The sequence below is a fragment of the Manis javanica genome, chromosome 6 (assembly GCF_040802235.1).
Source record: "Manis javanica isolate MJ-LG chromosome 6, MJ_LKY, whole genome shotgun sequence".
Lineage (NCBI taxonomy): Eukaryota > Metazoa > Chordata > Mammalia > Pholidota > Manidae > Manis > Manis javanica.
Genome location: NC_133161.1, coordinates 46,032,476 through 46,052,339, shown reverse-complemented (window position 1 = coordinate 46,052,339; position 19,864 = coordinate 46,032,476). Strand labels below are relative to the sequence as shown.

Here is a 19,864-nt window from a genome sequence, read left to right as displayed (position 1 = left end):
TAGAGTTCTCTTCACTTTAGTTTATCCTAGATTTCCCCTAGGACATCTGAAGGCAGAAAATGTTTTCTGTAATTTAAAATGCCAGGGAACAAAGTCAGAAGACACAACATGCAGAGGAAAGTATATTCAATAAGTTTCTGAACTGATATTTTTTTCTTCAGAAAGAAAGAAAAGCTCTTATTTCCCTCCCTCTCTGGGTGTCTTTTTGAGTCAAAGAGGTTGTAGTGTGTGCATGTGGGTGTCTGATCCTCCCAAGGTAAGTGGACCAAGAGGAAATTTAGGGCCAACCCCCTGGACCTTTTCTGCACGGGCCTCCGCCAGGAGATTCAGAACACCTGTGCTTGCGGCGTGTCTGGCCACTAGGGGTCCCCAGCAGCAGGCGATGTGAACTGGGAGTTCCGGGGCTGAGGCGGCCCCCGTGTGTCTGCCCCCAGGTGTGAACTCCCTTTGTTTGGAGGCAGGCCTGCTGCTGCTGCGTCTGAGCGGCCGCCCAGTAGCCCCACCCTGGGCTGCCTGCACACCTCTCCTGAGGAAATGGAGTGTTTCTCAGCTTCTGCCTCTAGTTAAGCCTGTCATTACCCTTGAGGAGACGATGTTTTCTCTTTAACAGGACTAGCAATCTTTGTATGAGAAACACAGCTTAAACTACAAAGGGAAATATTTCTCTCTACAACATAGTGTATATCGATGTTGAGAAATTGATGGCAAAAGGACCAATTTTCAGGGTACAGTAGAGTATTTGCCATAAAATATTTACAGCTACTTGACAAATAGCCCCACTATTCTCCAGTGAATGCTGGCCACTGGATTAATCTTGAAAGTAAGGAATATTTCATCCTGTTTAGCCGAGGAAAGGAATGACCTTCACAAAAGAGACACCCCAGAGTGCCTGAAACATCAAGCCTAGTTTCAAGCACAAGAGCCATGTTCACTCAGCGGTGTTTTCATGTCTGCTTTTAAACTTCAGAGGAACAGTAAGGCAAAAATAAACAAATTACAGTAACATAGGAGCTACTCTGTAAACAATAAATTACATGACTCGTAACAGCCCATGACGGGGTGGGGATTGCAAACATTTGCTCCATCAAAATTTTATTATGTTTTCACCATTTCAGTTTTTCTTGTTCACAGGAAAATAGTATTGAGACACACCCATTATGCTCCAGATGTGTTATCCATCATCTTATTGCTTAGTGGTCATGGCTAATGATTTGAAAAGTAATTGGTGTACATGAGAACTATTTATAGATTTATTAGTTCCTTAGTTTACTCACTTACTGAACAAACATCTACTGAGTACCTATTGTGTGCAAAGCATGGTAGAGAATACAAAGGCTGACCAGACAAGGATCCTGCCCCCAGGAAGCTTTTAATGGAGTATGGAGATAAAATGTGTTCCAAAATTACCATTAAAACAAGACAAAGCATCTGCCAATTGAGAGTCACAGGGGAAAGACTGGAGGAATTCCACAGGAGAGATGGTTTCTGGCTTGGGGATTAGGGAAGACTCGCCCAGAAGGTACATTCTACTTGAACTTTTACAATATGTACAATGCCCAAAAGGGAGGGCATGGGAAAAGACTGGTGCTGCCAGCCCCAGTTGGTACTGTGCAGGGCACGGTAAGAAAGGGTTGCATTTGTGAAGGGGAGAAATATGTTTGGAAAGGGAAGGTGGGAAGGCTAAATTAGCTGAAAACTATGATAAAACAAAAAGGTAACTTTTAATCCTAAATAGATCTATTATCAACAACTCCTTTCATCCCTTAGGTCTTTTACTACCTGAAGAAAGAAGGTAGAAATACCTTAAAAAATTCTAGTTTTCAAATAGACCTAAGATCTTTATGGCACCAATATTTCCATTTCTATTGGCAAACTGGCATACATGAATGAATAAAATATATGAACTAATTTTCTTATTGTTTCGTTTGGAGAAATGCTTTGGGAGGTCCACAAACAGGTTCCTGAGCATACCGAGGAGGAGGTCAGCCTCTTATTTCGGCCACTTCCTGCTATTTTACTGATATTAAACATTTTTTGCAAGGAGCAACAAGCCTTTAGCCCTCTGAATCACAAAAAAATGATAGTGAGAAATCATGCCCGCTCAGTTTTGTCCACTGGTTGTGGCTTTAACAATCTACATTATTGATCAACTTTCAGATTTTAGTTTCAAACGCAGAGCTTTCAATTTTTCCTTCAAAATATTAGGTCTCAGAGTTATCAACCATCCATCTCCTACCAACAACTAAGCCTCTCCAGTGATCATGTTGCTATTCAGCACACATGCTTGCTGGCCTTGCATCCTTCTCATGGCCTCTGAACCCAGAGGGGGAAAAAAAATCAGTCTCTGACTTATTCTACTTCTGTACAGCACAGAGTGGCTTTGGGGAGATGCCTCCCAGCAAGTGCCCTTCTGTCCCTTCACCTGCCTATTTGGGGATAATAAAAGTAATCTGCCACACTTTACTTTCTCTAATGACTGCAAAGCTCTATGAAGTTAAATATTCTCCAACTGCAGAAATAGAATTTACTATCCTTTTGTGAGACATCAGAGGTGAATAATGAATCCTGTTACATATTGCTTGATTTGGGACAAGAAAGACATAAACCTTGGGTGAAAGATAGACATTTCTCCTGGTAGAACAAGTCACCTGCTGATTAGTTATCTACAGAAGCAATGGGGAAAGCAAAAGCTGCTCAAATCATAGATTCTATCTTTCAAGTACACAATTAACAATCACTTACGGAGCATGAATTTGATGTCAGGTACACTGTACCTTACACATTTCATCTTATTTAATCTTCGCAACATCAAATGTTATCAGGATTTTGGTTGTAGTTGGAGAAACTGAGGCTCCACAAGTGTCAGTAATTTGCTTAAGGTCACATAGCTAATAAGTGGCAGAACTGGAGGAACCAGAGTTTGAATCCAGGTGTTGTCTTCAAAGCCCAGATGGTGACAACTTGGCTGCGTGACATAGCCAAGTCAGACAGTTCACCACCAAAAGATCTGGAGGAATACACAGATTACTGGTCAGTCAAGAAGATGTTACTGTTGATCAGAAGAACTCTGGGAAAACAGAAAGTTCAATTCTGATGGAGAGGTCAGGTTGTGATGGGCCATATGTTCCCGAAGGGCTCTCTCTAGATTAGGCTGCATCAAGGCTGCATTACACAAGAAGAAAAATGAAGCGTGTGGGGATACTTGGGTCTCCTTTCACCAGGCAAGGGTGTTTCAAATTCCATGTAGATGAGGGTCCAAAAGACTCAGTGTGACTGGAGAGAGCTCATGAGCCCTCAATTATTCAGAAAGCTGCACTTTTTAAAACTGAGCCTTATTGGAAAGACACACTGAGATGGCATCCTGGAGGGAATTTTTAAAAAATAGTTTAAATCAACTAGAAAATGTGACATGGGTGCATACTGTGATTATTCAACATTTATTATTCACCACATGTTGGGCATTTGGTTGACATGGACCCCCTAGGACTGACCACTATTCCTGCATCATTTCTGATAATTTTTAAATTGAGTATGTCCTTTTAACCATGTTTTTGAAAACTGAACTACCCAATGTGAACACTTCCCTCTTTGCTACATAATGAGAGTACTTTCACTCCTTTAATGTTTGCTTTTTCCTTTGATCTAACAATTTCTGTTCAAATTTCACAGTTTTCTGTTGCTTCAGGATTAAAGAACCGATTACCCTGCTGGGAGTGTGAAACACACTTTAAAAAAATCTGCGTGGTATTTCCTCCAGTGAAATTAATTTGGGTTTAAATGCTGGGGACAGGTACACACACCTTGTGCTCCAGTCTCCTTTTGCACACCTAAGCAGTTCCTTATCCTGCAAGGGCACAGTCGGACCTGCTGCCAAGTCTTTTGTGAGGATCCTTTGCAAGACAAAGTCAGAGAACCTCTTTCTCTTTGACACCCGGCTTTGTGTGGGCCTGATAACATATTTGGAACGTCTCTATTTTTTTTAAGGCCACCTTCAAAAGCCCAATGGACCCCTCGGGCACTGTGTGTGGCTGGCGTACTTAAGTGCAGCTGAATTTGGCTTGCTGGGTGCTTTGGGGGTGTTTTAGGAAACGCACCTTCTTGCAGGGCAGGGACCATTAGCTCCAGAGCAACAAAGGACAATTTAGAGGGGAGGGGAAAAAGCTGTCCACAGCCGCTCTGGTATCCCAGGCCCCCTTCTACCTAACCGCGTGTCCTTGGTGACCCCGCCTTCTCCCTCTGGATCCCCCACCCCGGCTGTCTCGCTGCTCCTTATCCTGGCCGGGCGCAACGAGCCCCACCACCTTTCTCCCACTCCCCTCTCCCGCAGCCTTCAAACCCTCTGAGCAGCGCAGAGCACGGCAGCCGCTCCCGCCCCGCGCCCCGCGGCCGCCCCCCCTCCCCCGCACCTCTGGGTCCCGCTCTCCGGTACAACGCCCCCACCCCGCCCTGCAGTCCTCAGACTCCGGCTCCAGCCCCCGTCGCAGGAGCTGTCGAGCCCGCGGCAGCTGAACCAGCCCCTGAGCTCCCGCGTCTCTGCTCCTTCCTTTGTGTGCGCGCGAGCCGAGTTGGGGCGGAGGGAGAAGGGGGAGGTCGCTCTGTCTGTCTGTCTCCCGCCGCCCTTGCCCGGGCGGCTCGAAGTGCCGCCGGGGAGGCGGGAGCCCAGCGGAGGGTGCAGGGAGCTGGAGGGGCGGCTGCGGGCCGCCCGGGCGCCGAGGTCCCAGCCGCGCGCCGGGGAGCGCAGACCGCAGCTGGGGCTCCGCTGGCAGCAGATTAGCTCGCTCCGGCCGCCCCTCGGTCTCCCTCCGCTCCCACCTACCCCGACACCAGAGAAAAGCGTGCAAAGCGCCGAGAGGGACGGAAACCACAAATAAATAGCGGCGGCAGCAGCGCGTCATCTGGTGGAGCAGGAAGTGCAGGCAGAGTCCGGAGGCCGGTGCTTTCTGCGTGTCCCCAGGACTTTGCCATGGGCTGGGGGCCGCGGAGGCTGCGAGCGGCCGGGCGAGGGCAGCGGCGGCGGCCACCGCACCGGGGCTGAGCGAGCAACGACGCGCGGGACGCGCGGAGATGGCAGCGTCCAGCAACTCAAGCCTGTCCGGCTCCTCGGTGTCCTCCGGTGAGTTTAGTCCGTCGGGGGCTACTGCCACACCGGGTCCCTCGCCGCCTGCCCTCAGCCCGCAGCCTGGGAGGCGCACAGCCTACCTGTGGCCGCCCTGCCCGCTGTCCCGGACGGCGAGCAGGCGTCCGGTGGGACACTTGTTTGCTTTGCCACCACCCTGGGTGCCCAGGGCACCTCCGCGCCGGCCGTCCAGCAGAGCGGAAGAGCGGTGGCGCCCTGGTGTGCGAACCCGAGTATTATGGGGACTTGGGAGCAGCAGGCGAGAAGCAAAAGGAGCTGGGCAGGCTCGCACTTTCTGGCGCAGCTGGAACCGGGGCTGGCGGGGCGGAGAAGGTTAGGGCGATGCTGGGCGCCCCAACTCGCGGACGCGGCAGCGCTGGCCACGCTGGTTGCCCAAATCCACGGCGCGAGGAGAAAACACTCGCTCCCCTCACACTTGATTTTCTTTGTTTGTTTCAGAAATTAGCTCCATGGAGACACACGCTTGGAGCGTGGGTTTGAGACAGAAGTAGTGAAGGGACTCTGTCTTTCTGTCCTGACTGAAGCGAGTTAGGGGAAGGGAAGGGAGTCGCGCCCAGCCTCTGACAGTCTGCCCATTTCCGTGTGTGTGCGTGTGTGTGCGTGTGTGTGTGTGTATAGTTTACCTATGTGGCCGGCCTCTTGGACTTTTCTTATAATACTCCGTAATTTTACTTTCCAGGCATACATTTTGTTTTCAGGAATGTCTGAGCAAAGGGAGGGCTCCTTTCAGCTTTTCTGTTGTTGATGAGTAGGTCTAATTGAAGATAAAAAATTGCTAATGAATCTGAAGGAGTAGGAATCAATAGAAGCAGACTCACTGGTTTCTGAGTATGACAGGTTTCTAATCAGAATGATGCATTAGGTAGAATTCTTCTACCTCTCTGGTCGTTGAAAACTAATGACAAACCCTATGGGGATAGCTAATAAGACATTTAGTGTAGTATAGTAAATGTATACAGGGGTCAAGAAGGTCTTGAAGTCTTAATGAAACTATTCAATATATTAATAGTGTATTAATTCCTATTGTGTATTTTTTAAATTATTACCAAAAAATTAAACTCAAAGAAAGAAACACCTTGTTGGAGGCACTGGATCACATCTATGGATGCATAACTAATTTAATCATAAATGCAAGGTGAATTTGCCTAAAGTGCAACTGTGATGTGTCACAAGGTGATCTCTTGAAAGCCATCTGTTATCTTTTCTGTCAGGTTTAGTTCCAGGGAAGTGGCACTTCCTTTCTTGATCACTGACAAATAATCAAAAGCACAGTGTTGTTAAGCATACGCTATAGTTTTAAGTTTCTGGTCATAGCAGCCAATGGGGCAGAACAGTCATATCTTATTAAGAACAGCAACAAGTTGACCGCCTGTGGTTTTAATTCTGAGAACTCAGCAAATGCTACCTCTGGTTTTTAGTATCCCCAAGCCACTGCTGCTGCTTTTTTGATTCATTTTGGTCGGCTAACATTGAATTTAAAATACAGGGATGTTGGTTCACGATTAGCATATGGTTGTCCCTCTCAGAAAGCTGCCCACTAGAAAACGAATTGGTAGGGGAGAGGTGGCAAATGGAAAGGAGAATGGAGAAAGGCCAAGAAGCAGTCTTATCACATGATATACCAATGGCCTAAATTACAGATGTTGTGGCAGCTGAATTTCAGATCTTGCTGTAGCCTATGAAACCTGATTGAAAAACCAAACTCAGCCTTAGGAAGAATCCATGGGTTTGAAGCATTGCAGTATCAGCTTTAAATGACGGTAATTGCTTTTCAGATAGGATAGAGGTGCTTATGATGGTTCCCTTTTCTGCTTTAGTTACCATTATTTTAAATCCTAACAGAAACTGAGAAATTATGTGAAAGCTGAAATTTTTTAAAAAATGGCATGGATATATTATTTGATGTGAATCAATCTGGGCCATGGGCTTATATTGCCTAATTCACCAATTAATCAGGCACTTTGTCTTGAAAAATACAAGAACCCATAGTTCTCTTTTTAAGGACACTTACCATTGTGAGGATCATGAATAATTCAGATGACACAAGCAATTCACACCTGCTAGAGGTGTTGGGCAGGAAAGAATAGAGGCTGTTTGTGCTGGCAGCTGGGTTCTCCAAGGCAAAGGGAAGAGTCTGAGAAAATAGAATACTCCCTCAATCTCTTACTCACCATTTTTACATTGGACCTACTGTGTGTCAGGCAGTAAATTATAAGCCTCAGCTTCAAGGAAGTTAATGTAAGGAAGATAATTTTAAGATACCTTTGAGCTCTGGCTCCACCACTGACCAGCTGGGTAACTTGGGGCGAGTTTCTTAACTTCTGCAAGCCTCAATTTCCTCATCTATAAATGAGGCTAATGCTAATATGTTGTACTGATTAAATGAGATAATGCGTGTAGAGCATTTAACAATGGTGTGGCACATGTAATAACAGTGAATAAATTTTGCTCCTTTGAGCGATGAAAAGGAAGGCACTTAATGGCTCAGACTTCAGTGCAGAAGTAAGTCCAACACACATAAAAGCTGCCTCTTACACTGCATGTTAAATTTGATCTTGATGTTTGAGCTCCAGTAAACAAGCACTTATAAGTGTTTACCAGGTTTCAGGCATTGTCCTAGCATTTAGAATAGAAAGATGAATCAAGAGCTTTTCTTTCACCCTCCAGCAGCAGAGGTGGACAAGCGAATAGTAATCTATAATCCAGTTGGGTGAAAGGAATCATGTGGAGGAGAATCGCAGGGAAGGGAGTGATTACTTTGGTGTAGATGGGTCAGTAGAGGTGACCTAAGAGTTGGGCCTTGAAAGATGAGTAGGATTTTTCCAGAAAGCAGAAAGAGAGAAAGGCATTTCAAAAAGAAGGAAGAGCTTGGCAAAAAGGCCTGGAGATAGAGAAGTTCTTCACATGATGTTTAAGGTCCTTTCTTAGGGCTGTTAATCCGTTTTCTAGGTGGTTCTTCATCTCTGGACAGTTATGCTTCTAGGCCCCTAAGCAACATCGTGCCCAGAGCTGCCAGATCATATTGCTGCTGCTGATGTAGGAGGGTTTCTTTCTGTTTAGGTAGCAGTGGGTTTGATGAAACAGCTCTGGAAGCCTTAGGACATAGTTGGGCAACTGAGCACTAAAAAAAAGGACTGTCAACTCCACAGGGTACAGTATATGGAGAGGTGAACTTGAATAACATGGGTTACACCTCTCTTAGTGGATGTGGGAGATTTAGGTTTGGTTGTGTTTGCACAGAGAGTAAAGATCTACTTACTTACCCAGTATTAAACTCAAAGTCGTCTGATTTTCCTGAGAGTATGTTCTCACTTGCTGGTGTTAAACCACATCACCCAAGTGTGTCATTTATTCTACATTGCCAACTGAGATATAACAAATGAAATAATCAGGTTAAAACTAATTTTTAAATACATTTTCTGAGAACTCTTCAGAAATTTTTTTCTGGAATATTCAATTATGTGTAAAAGAAATTGCTTTGCCTTTGTTTTAATGATAACTGCTAGTAATTAAATTTCACAATCACCTAGATTAGCAGGAAGGTTTGATTACCTTTATTATTTTAAATGAAAAAAAATCACTATCTGTAAGCTTTTAATCTAGCCTTTGGTTCTTGATTATGCTGGTATAAACAATGGTTGATTTGCAAAATAGTTTTCTTAATAATCATGGGTTATATTTGCTTTTATAATTGAAATAAGAACTTTATGCGTATTAGTTATATGATTGCCAAATGGATAATTTCACTGAGAAAGAAAAAAATCAACACAAGTAAAGTAATAAATAAAGAAGTATGAGATGTTTTCCAGTACCTAAACAAGGTACGAAATTAAATATTAAAGGGACCTCCAGGATAAGAAGTTGTTAATATTTTGAGAACATAAACACACTGTTACAGAAATGAAATCTACATAGACTTTTTAAATTAAAATGCAAATGGAAAAGGTAAAAATCAGCATTATGTACGGAGTCATTAAAACTTTAATTGGGAAAAGAACATTCTTGAATGGAGGGAGGGATTTATTTCTCCAGATTCCATGCAATAGTAATGTGGGCCAGGTAAATACTGTTATTTTCTGTTATTGCACTGGTGTTGATCTTAGGAATGATAACTAGGCATTGTCATCCGTCATTGTTGGACTGTCACAACCAGTGACATATACAAATCTTTCATATTCCTAGATGCAGAAGGCAAAATGGAACTATAATAATGCTGCCAAGACTTATATATGTGTAATTAGAAATCGCATGAGTCTAGTACTACAAAACAGTGTATCTTTGTTGGAAGACATTTGACACTGAGAAGTCTTCTTTTGGGCCTTCAGATTCTTCAGAAATATTCATATATGTGTAAAAAAAATTTATTTACTTTTGTTTTAGTGACAACTGCTGCTAATTTAATTTGATAATCACCAAGAGTAGTAGAAAGATTTGATTACCTTTGGTATGTAAAGCCACAAAAAATTTTGCGATGTCAAAAAAATTGCAAAAAAAAATTGCAGAGCTAAAATAACCCCCCTGAGAGAAATCATTCACTCAAATGAGGAGTAGCGTTTCTTGCTGTTTTTCTGATGACCTTTCCACACCTCATTCTAACTTATTAGCTTGTCACTGTTCATTTGTGGTAACCCAGATGAACCCAGAGTATGAGAGGAAAGAGGCCCTTCTTAAACAGGACTTCATGTTTGCAGGGTTTGACAAAGGGCCCACTGACTTGTGTACTTTTGCTAACATGCCAGATCCCTTCACTCCCACAAACCTTATGAAGTGTTTTGAATGACTCTGTTCAACTTTTGAGGGGATGCGAACACCAGGTATTTACCGAGGTATGTTTGTGTGGGGTTTCACTGGACTGTAGTTTCTCCAAGCTGCCACCTGGCGCTTGGCCTGAGTGTCAGTCCTGCTGAGGCCCGTCTGCTGCTCTGCAGGGTCTCTTGTTTTTGTGCAGTGGTGAAAATAACCGGACATTGGGTTTGAAAAACCTATACATGAGCAGTGTCACATTGGAATGTTTTGGAAAAGAGTTTTCTGCCAGAAGATCAAGATTCTTACCAACATAGTTAGAAACAGAGAAAGAGAAATGGATCTAGTGACAGACATATGATTAATAGCATCCATCTATCACCCACCAGTCATTTATCTTTTATGAATATATTCACATTTCATGGCTCCTGAAATATGTCATTTAATTTTCAAAATGAATGGCTTTCTTTTTTTTTTCTCTTGCCCCCTCCCTTTTGTTTTTTTCACCTGTTGCTATGTTGGTCAGATTTCTATTTAGATATTTTTTTCTCCCCAAAAATCCTGCATTTGGTCTACTTTACTTAATAGTAGTAATTAATAGTTTTCAGATCCTCTAAGCACCTTCCTGCTCTGTCTCCATTTGCTCAGAGGAAAAGGAAACTGGTATTCTGTTTCTCCTGTGGATTCTGGTCAGAGGGTGGGCCCCTGTATCTCCTGTGCAGGCTGGTTGGTGTGGTAGAACACGTTCATGTGTCTCAAAGTTACTAACAAAAGTGGAGGTTTATTTAAAGTCTCCATGGCTAGAGGAAAACCCAGTGAGGAATGTGCTGGTCCCACATGCAGTCTGCTCTGCCCCGGGCCCCATGTGGCTGTCCCCTGGAACCTGATGCTGAAGACCTGACGTGTGGGCTTTGCCAAGTGGCAATAAAACTTTTCTAGTGCTGCACCCAGGGAGAGCCATTCACCAGCTGCTGGTCCACATAACTTGCTTTTTACCACATTTATTATTAATCAAACACCTTTGTGGAAGCCAGTTTTGAATATAGTCTTTACAGTATGGTCTAATTACAGCATTGCCTTACTTCAGCAGTTTGGCCTGTCAACAATTGGATGATTACCCAATCTCAGTTGTATAAAGGTTGTTTTAAGCCATCCAATGTCTTAGTTCCCATAGATATTCTCTAATAAAGATGTCCAATGAATAGCCTTATCTGAAATGATAAAATCACTTCAGGTCAGAGGCTACATTGATTAGATTCTTGGAGTTGAGATATCACCTGTGTAAGTTTAGGGTGCAGGCTGTCAGTCACCGCTTGCCTTGGTGGGCCCACTGGGGAGAGCACTTTTTTCAAGAAGAAGGTTGGATGCTAGATGCCTGGCAGAATCAACAGGATCTGAAGAAGCAGTCTGCTTCCTTGAGCTGGTGAGAGATCCCATGGCCTGAAAGGTGTCTTTATTCGATGTAGTAAAAAAAGCTCTAAACCTGGAGTCAGAAGATCTAGACACTGAAACCTTTAACCATGGCATTTAAACCCTTAGATAGGGCACCTAAATTCTTAACCAAGGCCCTTCAACCCTCGTTCAGAACCCTTAAGCCCTTAACTAGGACCCTTAAACATTTTGGGGCCTTTGAACCCTTAATCAAGGCTTCTAAGCATTTAATATAGGCACTTAAGTCAGAAAGTTAATCAAACCCTGCAAGTAGGTAGTTATGTGGCCTTTGGTGATGTTAGTCTCTCTGAGCCTTAAATACCTCACTGCAAACTGTGAATGTGACAGCTTGTTTCCCAGAGTTGATATGAGCATTAACAGAAGTGGAGAAGCATCACCTCCCGTAGACTGGGCCATCGTCCCTACTCATCAGATGCTAATTCCCTCCCTTCCCTCTCTCCTTCACTTAAGGTCTCAGCTTCAGTCTCTTGGCAGTAAACCAGAAATAGTGGTGTCTGATGAATTTATTGCATAGGGTTGTCATTCCTGAAGTACCATTTGGGAAAACGTTTCAGTGAACCATGAAAGCAACTAACAATACTGGAGTGCCACTATGTGTCATTCTGTTTGTATTATCTCATGTAATTCTCACAGTATTCTCTGAGGTAGACATTATATCCCATTTTGCAAATGAAGAAATAGGTTCAGAAAAGGCACAGGGCTTGGATTTGAGGTGCTAGGATGGGGACAAAGTCTTCCTAATTTCAAAGATCATGTGTTTCCCTCTTGAAACATAAGGGGTTGGTTTGTTTCTATCTCTGTTTAAAAAGTTTCTGATATTAATGTTTAAGGCTGAAATACATGCTCATTGTTAACAGAGAAATACAGTTGTGCTTTATTTTGTTGCCCTAGGAAGTTATCCTGACCTTCATTCAGCCTGACCAATGCTTATTCTCACTAACGTTATGAACTAGGAGGTATTACTAAGTCATTATTCTCTAGAGAGAACACCTAGGGAATATTGGACTTGAGGTATCTGCACTTAAGATTAGTCTTGCAAGGTGAAGGGTGTATAGGTATTCATTGGACTATTCTTGCAACTTTGCTTAAGGTTGGAAAGTTTTCTAAGTGAAAGAAATATAATTGAGCTTAAAAAAGAATACTACTACTTTGCATTCAGTAGATTTTCTTCACTGGAATTTTAAAAGCATTCCATTTTGTGTGAGCATATCCAGTCTTATTACTGCCACATGAAAGTCCCAGATGCTGAATCCCCAGGTGGCAGAATATATATTTATTAGCTTATATCTTAAGTGAAAAAGTAAACCTGAAATGACAGAAGGAGTTCAGGTAGATCCCACACAACAATACCTACCTGAGAGTGTTTTCTCTCCCAAGCTGATTGACTTCCCATTTCTTTGTAGGTTTAGAGGGAGGAGGAACCTTGGAGATTGTTTAACAGTTTCCAACATTGTATAAGTATAAGTAAGAGAATCAGGGTGCAAGGAGCTCCAGGAAGAGCCCAGTCCTGCTCATTTAGTTGGTAGTGGAGCTAGAGCTCTGTCATCCAGGATCCATGTACTCAGAATATTAATTCTCCATCCCCCTTCCAGACTAATCCTAAAGAGTGTATCATCCTCAGAGAATTTCTTGCAGACTTTTTTTTTTTCTGGCTGGCTTCATAGATGCTGTTCTACTTAATTATTTAATATTTTTAAAATACAAGTCATAAAGTGCTTTGTATTTTAAATGGGCCTTAGATCTCAAGGCTGTTGTGCCAAGAGGGGTACAAAGACCGTGACTGAGTGTCTACCCTAACTGTATAAAGCTATGCTATCCAATAGGGTAGCCACTAGCACATGTACCCATTTAAATTTAAATTTTAAAAAATTCAGTTCCTCAGTTGCACAAGGCATATTTCAAGTGCTCAACAGTACATGTGGCTAGTGGCTACCATATTGGGCCACATAAAAATAGAACATTTCCGTCATTCTGCAGAAGATTCTGGTGGGCAGCATTGGTATGCTGGGTTGGTAGTATGAAGGCAAGGATCTTACTAATGTAAAATTATAAGCAAAGGACAGAAAACTTGATAAGAATGCTCTCCCTTTCCTGTGTCAGCTACTTATGCTGCTTAGGTTATATTTCACTAATTTTGAAAATAGGATTTTTTTAAAAAAGAAAATTTTTCCTAACTTTGAGGAAAACAGGAAGATGATTTGGAAAGAGTAATTAAAATGTTTATGTAAATTCCTTGTCCTAAAGTTTGATCAAAACTTAAAAAAAAGAAGGTGTCCTAGTTTCCCTAGTGGCAACTCCATTTCTTTTTAAAATAAACCCACAGGGAATTATAAATTCACCTTCAAAGTGAGAAAATATGCCCCTATCCAGAAGAAGTTTGGATCTGTAATTGTATCTTCCAAAACACCACAAAGAAAATGGGAAAAATTTGAATATGTGGACTGAGGTTGCTAATGGTATATCCGAGTGGTGCTACTTAAGAGAGATTTTCTACCAGTGTGGCTATCAGCAAACCATTTACCTAGAAGTATTTTGTCTCTGCAAAAGGCCCACATATGGGGCAAAGCAAATAGTTTTTAGAAAATAAAGTTGGCTTTTGGAATTTTTGGTACATTTAATTGGAGGGAAATGCATGCAAATAAGATGCAGGAACATGACAGTTCCTAAGTAAAGGAAGCTGCCCTCCTCCTTGAACTTCTGTTAACTATCTTCAAGTACAACAAAAAAAGGGAAAGGTAAGAGGTGTCTTTACCATGTCAAGCAACTGTCAAAGAAGAGGTGGGTTTTGAAGCCATTGGACTCAGAATTCGTAATAGCCAGAGGACTGTGATATGCATGGCTTATTCTTTATTGACATAACTCAGACCATAAATTTATGCCAGTATGAATCACAGAATCCCTTAGGTGACAACCTTATGCAAGCCTCTTCTCATCTGAGGGCCAGAATCCAGGTTTCCTTCTGCCCCATCTTATGCTTGTGTCCTCAGTGCTGGCCTAGGATCTCCTTCAAGGAATGAAACCTAGCACTGCTTATTATATCACATAAGGTCACACTAACAAAATAGGGTGCTTTCTCTTAAACAACTTTGCTTCCAAGGAACAAATCTGAGAGAGCAGCGTTGGGACAGCAAAGAAACAGGAAGTGGGGATATGGTTTTGGGGGCATCTGTTAGGGTGGCGGGACTGCAACACTGACCTATAAAGGTCTGATTATTGAGACCTAGACCTGCGCTGACCTTTGCGGCACCCCATGGGCTATTTAGCCCTTGAAATGTGGCTAGTTTTGATTTATATGTTTTGTAAGTGTGAAATACACACCAGCGTTTGAAGACTTAGTACAAAACAAAAAGAATGTAAAATACCTTGTAAATAGCTTTGTTATATTGGTTACATGTTGAAATGATATCGTATTGTGGATGTTTGTTTAAAATATATCTAAAACATTTTCATTTGTTTATTTCTAAATGTTGAATGTTGCTACTAGAGTATTTAACATTGCATATGTGGCTCGTACTATATCTGTATTGGCCAGCCACAGGTCTGGATGACTCCAATGAGAGTGCGCTAGCCTTTATTATAGAACCTGCCTTACAGATCCACCATTCACTGCTCAGTGGCTCCCACAGCTGTAGCCCTGTTCACTTTCCAAGCAAAACATGTACCTTCCCTCCACTAAGGTTCAGCCCTATTCTAAGGTCCCTGTTTGTTTTCCTCCTAGACACTGAGAGATGTCCTTCAATTTTCTGGGCCTGTACAGTAATTTTGAAATGGAATACTACAGAGAGAGACAGGTTGGGACTTTCACCAGATTCTTGCTAATACAGGTTTTGTGCTTGGTTCTTTGCTTTGCTATAATTCTAGACTTTACCTATTGTTAGATTTATATAAACCCCTCCTTCCAAAGAAAGTCTACAATGCTATGAAGTTGGGGAGAGAAATTGAGAGAACAAGGGACACATTTTTCTCTCAACCTATGTAGAAAATTTTTACCTGATCGTCTTTGTATTGAGGCTTCTTGCCATGAATATGGATATGTGTATACACATGTACATGTATGGTACACATCAGTACATGTATGTGTGTATATGTGTGTTTGTGTGTATGTATATACAGAAAGCAGAAGTGGGTTAGGCTTCAAACAAAAGTTATTTCCAACCAAATAGGCGATATATAAGTTGATATCAAGGGAAATGAAAAGTCAAGCCTAGCATTACTTTTAGTAATGAAAAAATTCACTTGGGATTTTGCTAATGATGTGTAGATATTAATAGTCATAATTTGGCTGCCTAATACTGATTTAAGTTGCTCATTCAAATTCACTTTATTATAGAAAAATTAGCCATTTTGTTTTACAGTGTTTGTCCTTGCAGATAGGGAGACCATGAAACTGTTTATTGGGTAAATAATACTATTTTGCTGACTTTCGTATGGAAAGAGAGTATTATGTCTCCTTCAGGAAGTGCCCAGTGAGTTAGTTTCTGAGCTGGGGCCTGGTCTGTTCAAGGCAGGTGTCCTCTCTGTCATCTCCCTCGTGATCAACATCCGGGGTCAAAGGTATCCTCAGTGGCCAGAGCACAGAAGTTTTTTCTTCTATGTGACCTTAATATGCAGGAAGGTTGCACTTTGTCCACATGAGAGGTGTATGCTTATTTTAAGTGGTGAAACTAACTCACATGCCTTTTTTCCCCAAATATGAATTATTCTTCAGAGGAGAAAGCAATTAACAGGGGCTTTGTAACCTCTCTTGAAATAATATCAGATTAAGATTGGGAACATAACAACAGCAAATCCTAGGCAATCACAATGGGAAGACATGGTTTGGAATTAGACAATGTAATTTGTCTTGAGAAAATAGTAATTGCCACAGTACTTATTTGGTTCTCTATTCTAACCCCAGTGATAGGCTAGAGGGTATTTTGTAAAAATGCACAGCAACCTTTCAGGGAAGAGATGCCCTGTAGGCATCCTGTTTTTCATAAATAGTTGCGTGTGAATCTGTCATCCAGGAATTCATGTAAATATATTTCTGAAAGTATAGAAGTATTTCTATGAGAAATAAGTTTCAGCTTGTGTTCCTCTTATAGTAATGAGTTCCATCCATTTTCTATGCCTAGAGAAGACTGGGTTTTTTTTTTAATTGCTTTAAATGTAACTCTCTGAAACTGTATTTCTGACATCCATTCTTGGGTTTTATAAATAGGTGTGGGTTCATTTAAACACTGGATTCCAAGAGTGATGTGTGATCAGTGCTGGGATGTTGGGGATCTGGCCAAAACACTAGCAACCAACTGGCTGTGTTAACTTGTAAATCTTTGAATTTCCATTTTCTCATCCACAAAATTGGCCAATAATATTTGCTGTGGTAATCAAATGGGATAATGCTTGTGAAAGCAACTTGAAACTTGAAAATTTATGAACAAAACAAAAATCTTTGATCTCACAAAGTACCCATTCTAACATAGATGCTCCATAGGTTCCTTTCCTGGATAATAAATGGAAACATTTATCCTAGAGGATAAATGTTCATGGTCATCTAATATAATTGGAAAAATCTCCCCTAAGTATATTACCTTACTCTTCTTCAACACCCTTTCAAAATCTTGAAGTAGAATTCCACCAGTTTAGAATTTCTCTGCTCAGTGGAAGACTTCACTGTGAATCGTCATTCCCATAATCATTTTAAGTTAGCTTGGACAAATCTGTTATCCAAAAGCACACCACTATTTATACTTGCCCATCCAGAGAAGTGGCTCTTTTTTAAATTAACTTTGTTGTACTATCCAATATATGCAAATGAATATCTGTAAGAGACATGCAGATTACAAAGCACAGCAACGTAACTCTCAAAAGAAAAGCCACTGCCCCATTTAGGAACACCACCTACCCTTGTATCTTCATGGGTACTTTTCTCCCTCCTCTCTTCCCTCCCTCGTCTCCTTTCATTCCCTCCCTCCAAAAGTAACCACTACTTTGAATTACCCTCTTATTATTCCCTTAGTTTCCCTTTAAGTACTTTTATCACATATCACTAAAATACATGCTCCATAAAGGCAGATATTTTTGTTTTGTTCACTGTCAATTCCCAGGGCCCAGGGCAGGGCCTGGCATGCACAGGGCACTCAGTGACTAGCTGTTGAGTTGAATTAAATATGTCTGTATCCCAGGCACTCAACCCTAAGAATGCCACTATAGCCCTTCCCTTACCTCTTGTATGTAAATCAATTCTGAAAGGACTTATCAGTGGTTCACGTTAGCCTCATGCCTTTAATGATTTCTTAATTAGTTTTTTTAGACCCATAAAAGGATTATTTGCACTTAGTTGCAATAGGAGAATCCCAACAAAATCACATGGACTTTTCTGAACCAAGACATATTAAAGCTGATCTGTACTTCACAGGCACTTTTCAAGAATGAGTAGGAAACATTCATGGAACATAAGTAATAAAACTAGAATTCAACAGGGACAGCTACAGAGAAATTTATTAAAAGTGATATAGTACACATGCTACAACAGGGATGAATCTTGAAAACATTATGCTAAGTGAAAGAAGCCGGTTACAAAAGACCATATAAGGTATAATTCCACTTATATGAAATGTCCAGAGTAGGCAAATCAGAGAGACAGAAAGTAAATTAGTTATTTCCTAGGGTTGGCTGGAGGGAAACCGGAGTGACTGCTGATGGATATGGGTTTCTTTTTGGGGTGATGGCATTGTTCTAAGTTAACTGTGGTGACGGTAGCACATATCCGTAAATATGCTAAAAGTTATTGCATTGTATTCTTAACAGGTAAATTGTAGGATATGTGAATTAAATCTCAATAAAACTTATTTAAAAGAGGAAAAAAATGGATAGAGTGGGAATGTGGAGGTGTAAAGGTCATAAAGTGAGCAGACAGGAAAAAAACCCATAGATCAAGTCCTTCCTGGACAGAATGCTTGTAATCAGATAGGAGACATCCATTCCATATGCACTGACATCTTTATCAACACATGGGATTACCCCTACTCTCTCCATTTTAATTTCCACATTCGTCCTTTACTGCCACCAGTCCCCAGCCTCCTCAGAAGGTTCCGCAGAGGTGTGTTTTGTGGCTGCTTTGCAGGGCCAGCTGGGCCTGCGCTGGATGAATGCCTCTGTCCCCAGTGTCCCTAAAAGCCATGGCGTCCTCGCTCTGACTGAGGAATGAGGGACTGCAGCAGATCTCCTCTGCTGATGCTGGACAAAGCAATTAATGCATTTCTCAGGACCAGTTAATTAGGTTTTTATGCAGCTCTTCAAGCTCTGGGCACAACTCTCATGCCCTCTAAGTGGGACATGAGTCATGCTGGAATCAAGTTTCCCACTGTGTACCTGGTGCTGCTGAGTGTTGTCACTACAGCAGTGCTCCTGTTGTTGCCTCTGTGTGCCTCCACCAGATGGATACATGCACAGACGTTTCCAAGGGTATCAGCTGCTGGCTCTTTTGTTGTTTCTAATCAAAGAGTTGGCATGCTTTGATCATGTCGGATCATAGTATTGTACTGTAAATACCGTTAGAAAGACTGAAATATTACACAGGTACAGCTGTTTCAGATGTCCTGATAGTGTTTATTTGTGCTCTGAACACAGAAAGAAAAATGCATTTGATCAGATCTAAAATATGAATGTTACAAATATGGAATTTTCTAGAACCACATATAGTTCACTGTCATAAATCCAATCAATACACATTTTGAAAATACCTGCTGAGTGCCAGGTAGTTGTGGAAGTCCTCCTCACTCCCAAGTTTAGAGACTCCTAAGATACACTCTCCATTTGTCAGAGGAAGATCTGGCTCTGGTAGGGAGCTAATGAGGATAAAGCCTGGCATCTTTAGGGAACAGAGTTCTTGGGTGGCCACTTGAATGTGTAGGCTTTAATCTTCAGCTGTCTGTGTGTTTATAGGATGGCTGGCTCCCCTTTAAACTGCTAATGGCCTGACCTTTGTCTCCATGGGACAACAGAGCTAGGCACCCACACAAAGTGAGTATCCACCAGTGGGAGTGTGAGGGCAAAGCAAGTGCTGAAACATCTTCCTGAGTTCTCTCCTTAGACCCCATTCGGAGGGTTTTCCTGGCACCTAGAGGAGGAGGTGGGTATGCACTACAGTGGATTTGTTGTTCCGAGTCCCCCCCCCTGGGGAAAGCTGGCTGCCCCAGGGCCCTGGTGACAACAGCACATGCAGACATGGTGTTGTGCCTTGTGCCAGCCTCTGCTGCTGCCCTGACATCTCACTCCAGGTGTGGCTTTTATACCTTAGTTCTCCTGCTGTCTCATGTCACAAGTCAACCTTTCCCTAACAAAAGACACACTGTCCCTGAGACCTGCTATTCATGCAGCTTTTCTCATGCTGACACCAACAAGCATAACGCACTCACACCTCCTCCCTTCCTGACCAGAACATGGCCAGATGCAGGTATGGGTTAGGATGTTTCTGCTGCACATACAGAAACCCTGAGAGGAAGTCGGAGATGGACGCCGTGCCCTGTGGCATCCAGCTCTTGGCTTCCG

The 19,864-nt window shown here is 42.2% G+C and overlaps 1 protein-coding gene across 1 annotated transcript in view; it reads left to right on the top strand.

The window, feature by feature from the left end:
• The first annotated feature begins 4,569 nt into the window (after window positions 1-4,569).
• The window catches only part of CHN2 (chimerin 2), a 271,523-nt gene continuing 256,228 nt past the window's right edge, over window positions 4,570-19,864 (top strand). The window contains exon 1 of the mRNA XM_017647280.3: window positions 4,570-5,113. Coding sequence (XP_017502769.1) covers window positions 5,065-5,113 — 49 coding nt within the window. The 5' untranslated portion in view covers window positions 4,570-5,064. The remainder of the gene's footprint in view (window positions 5,114-19,864) is intronic.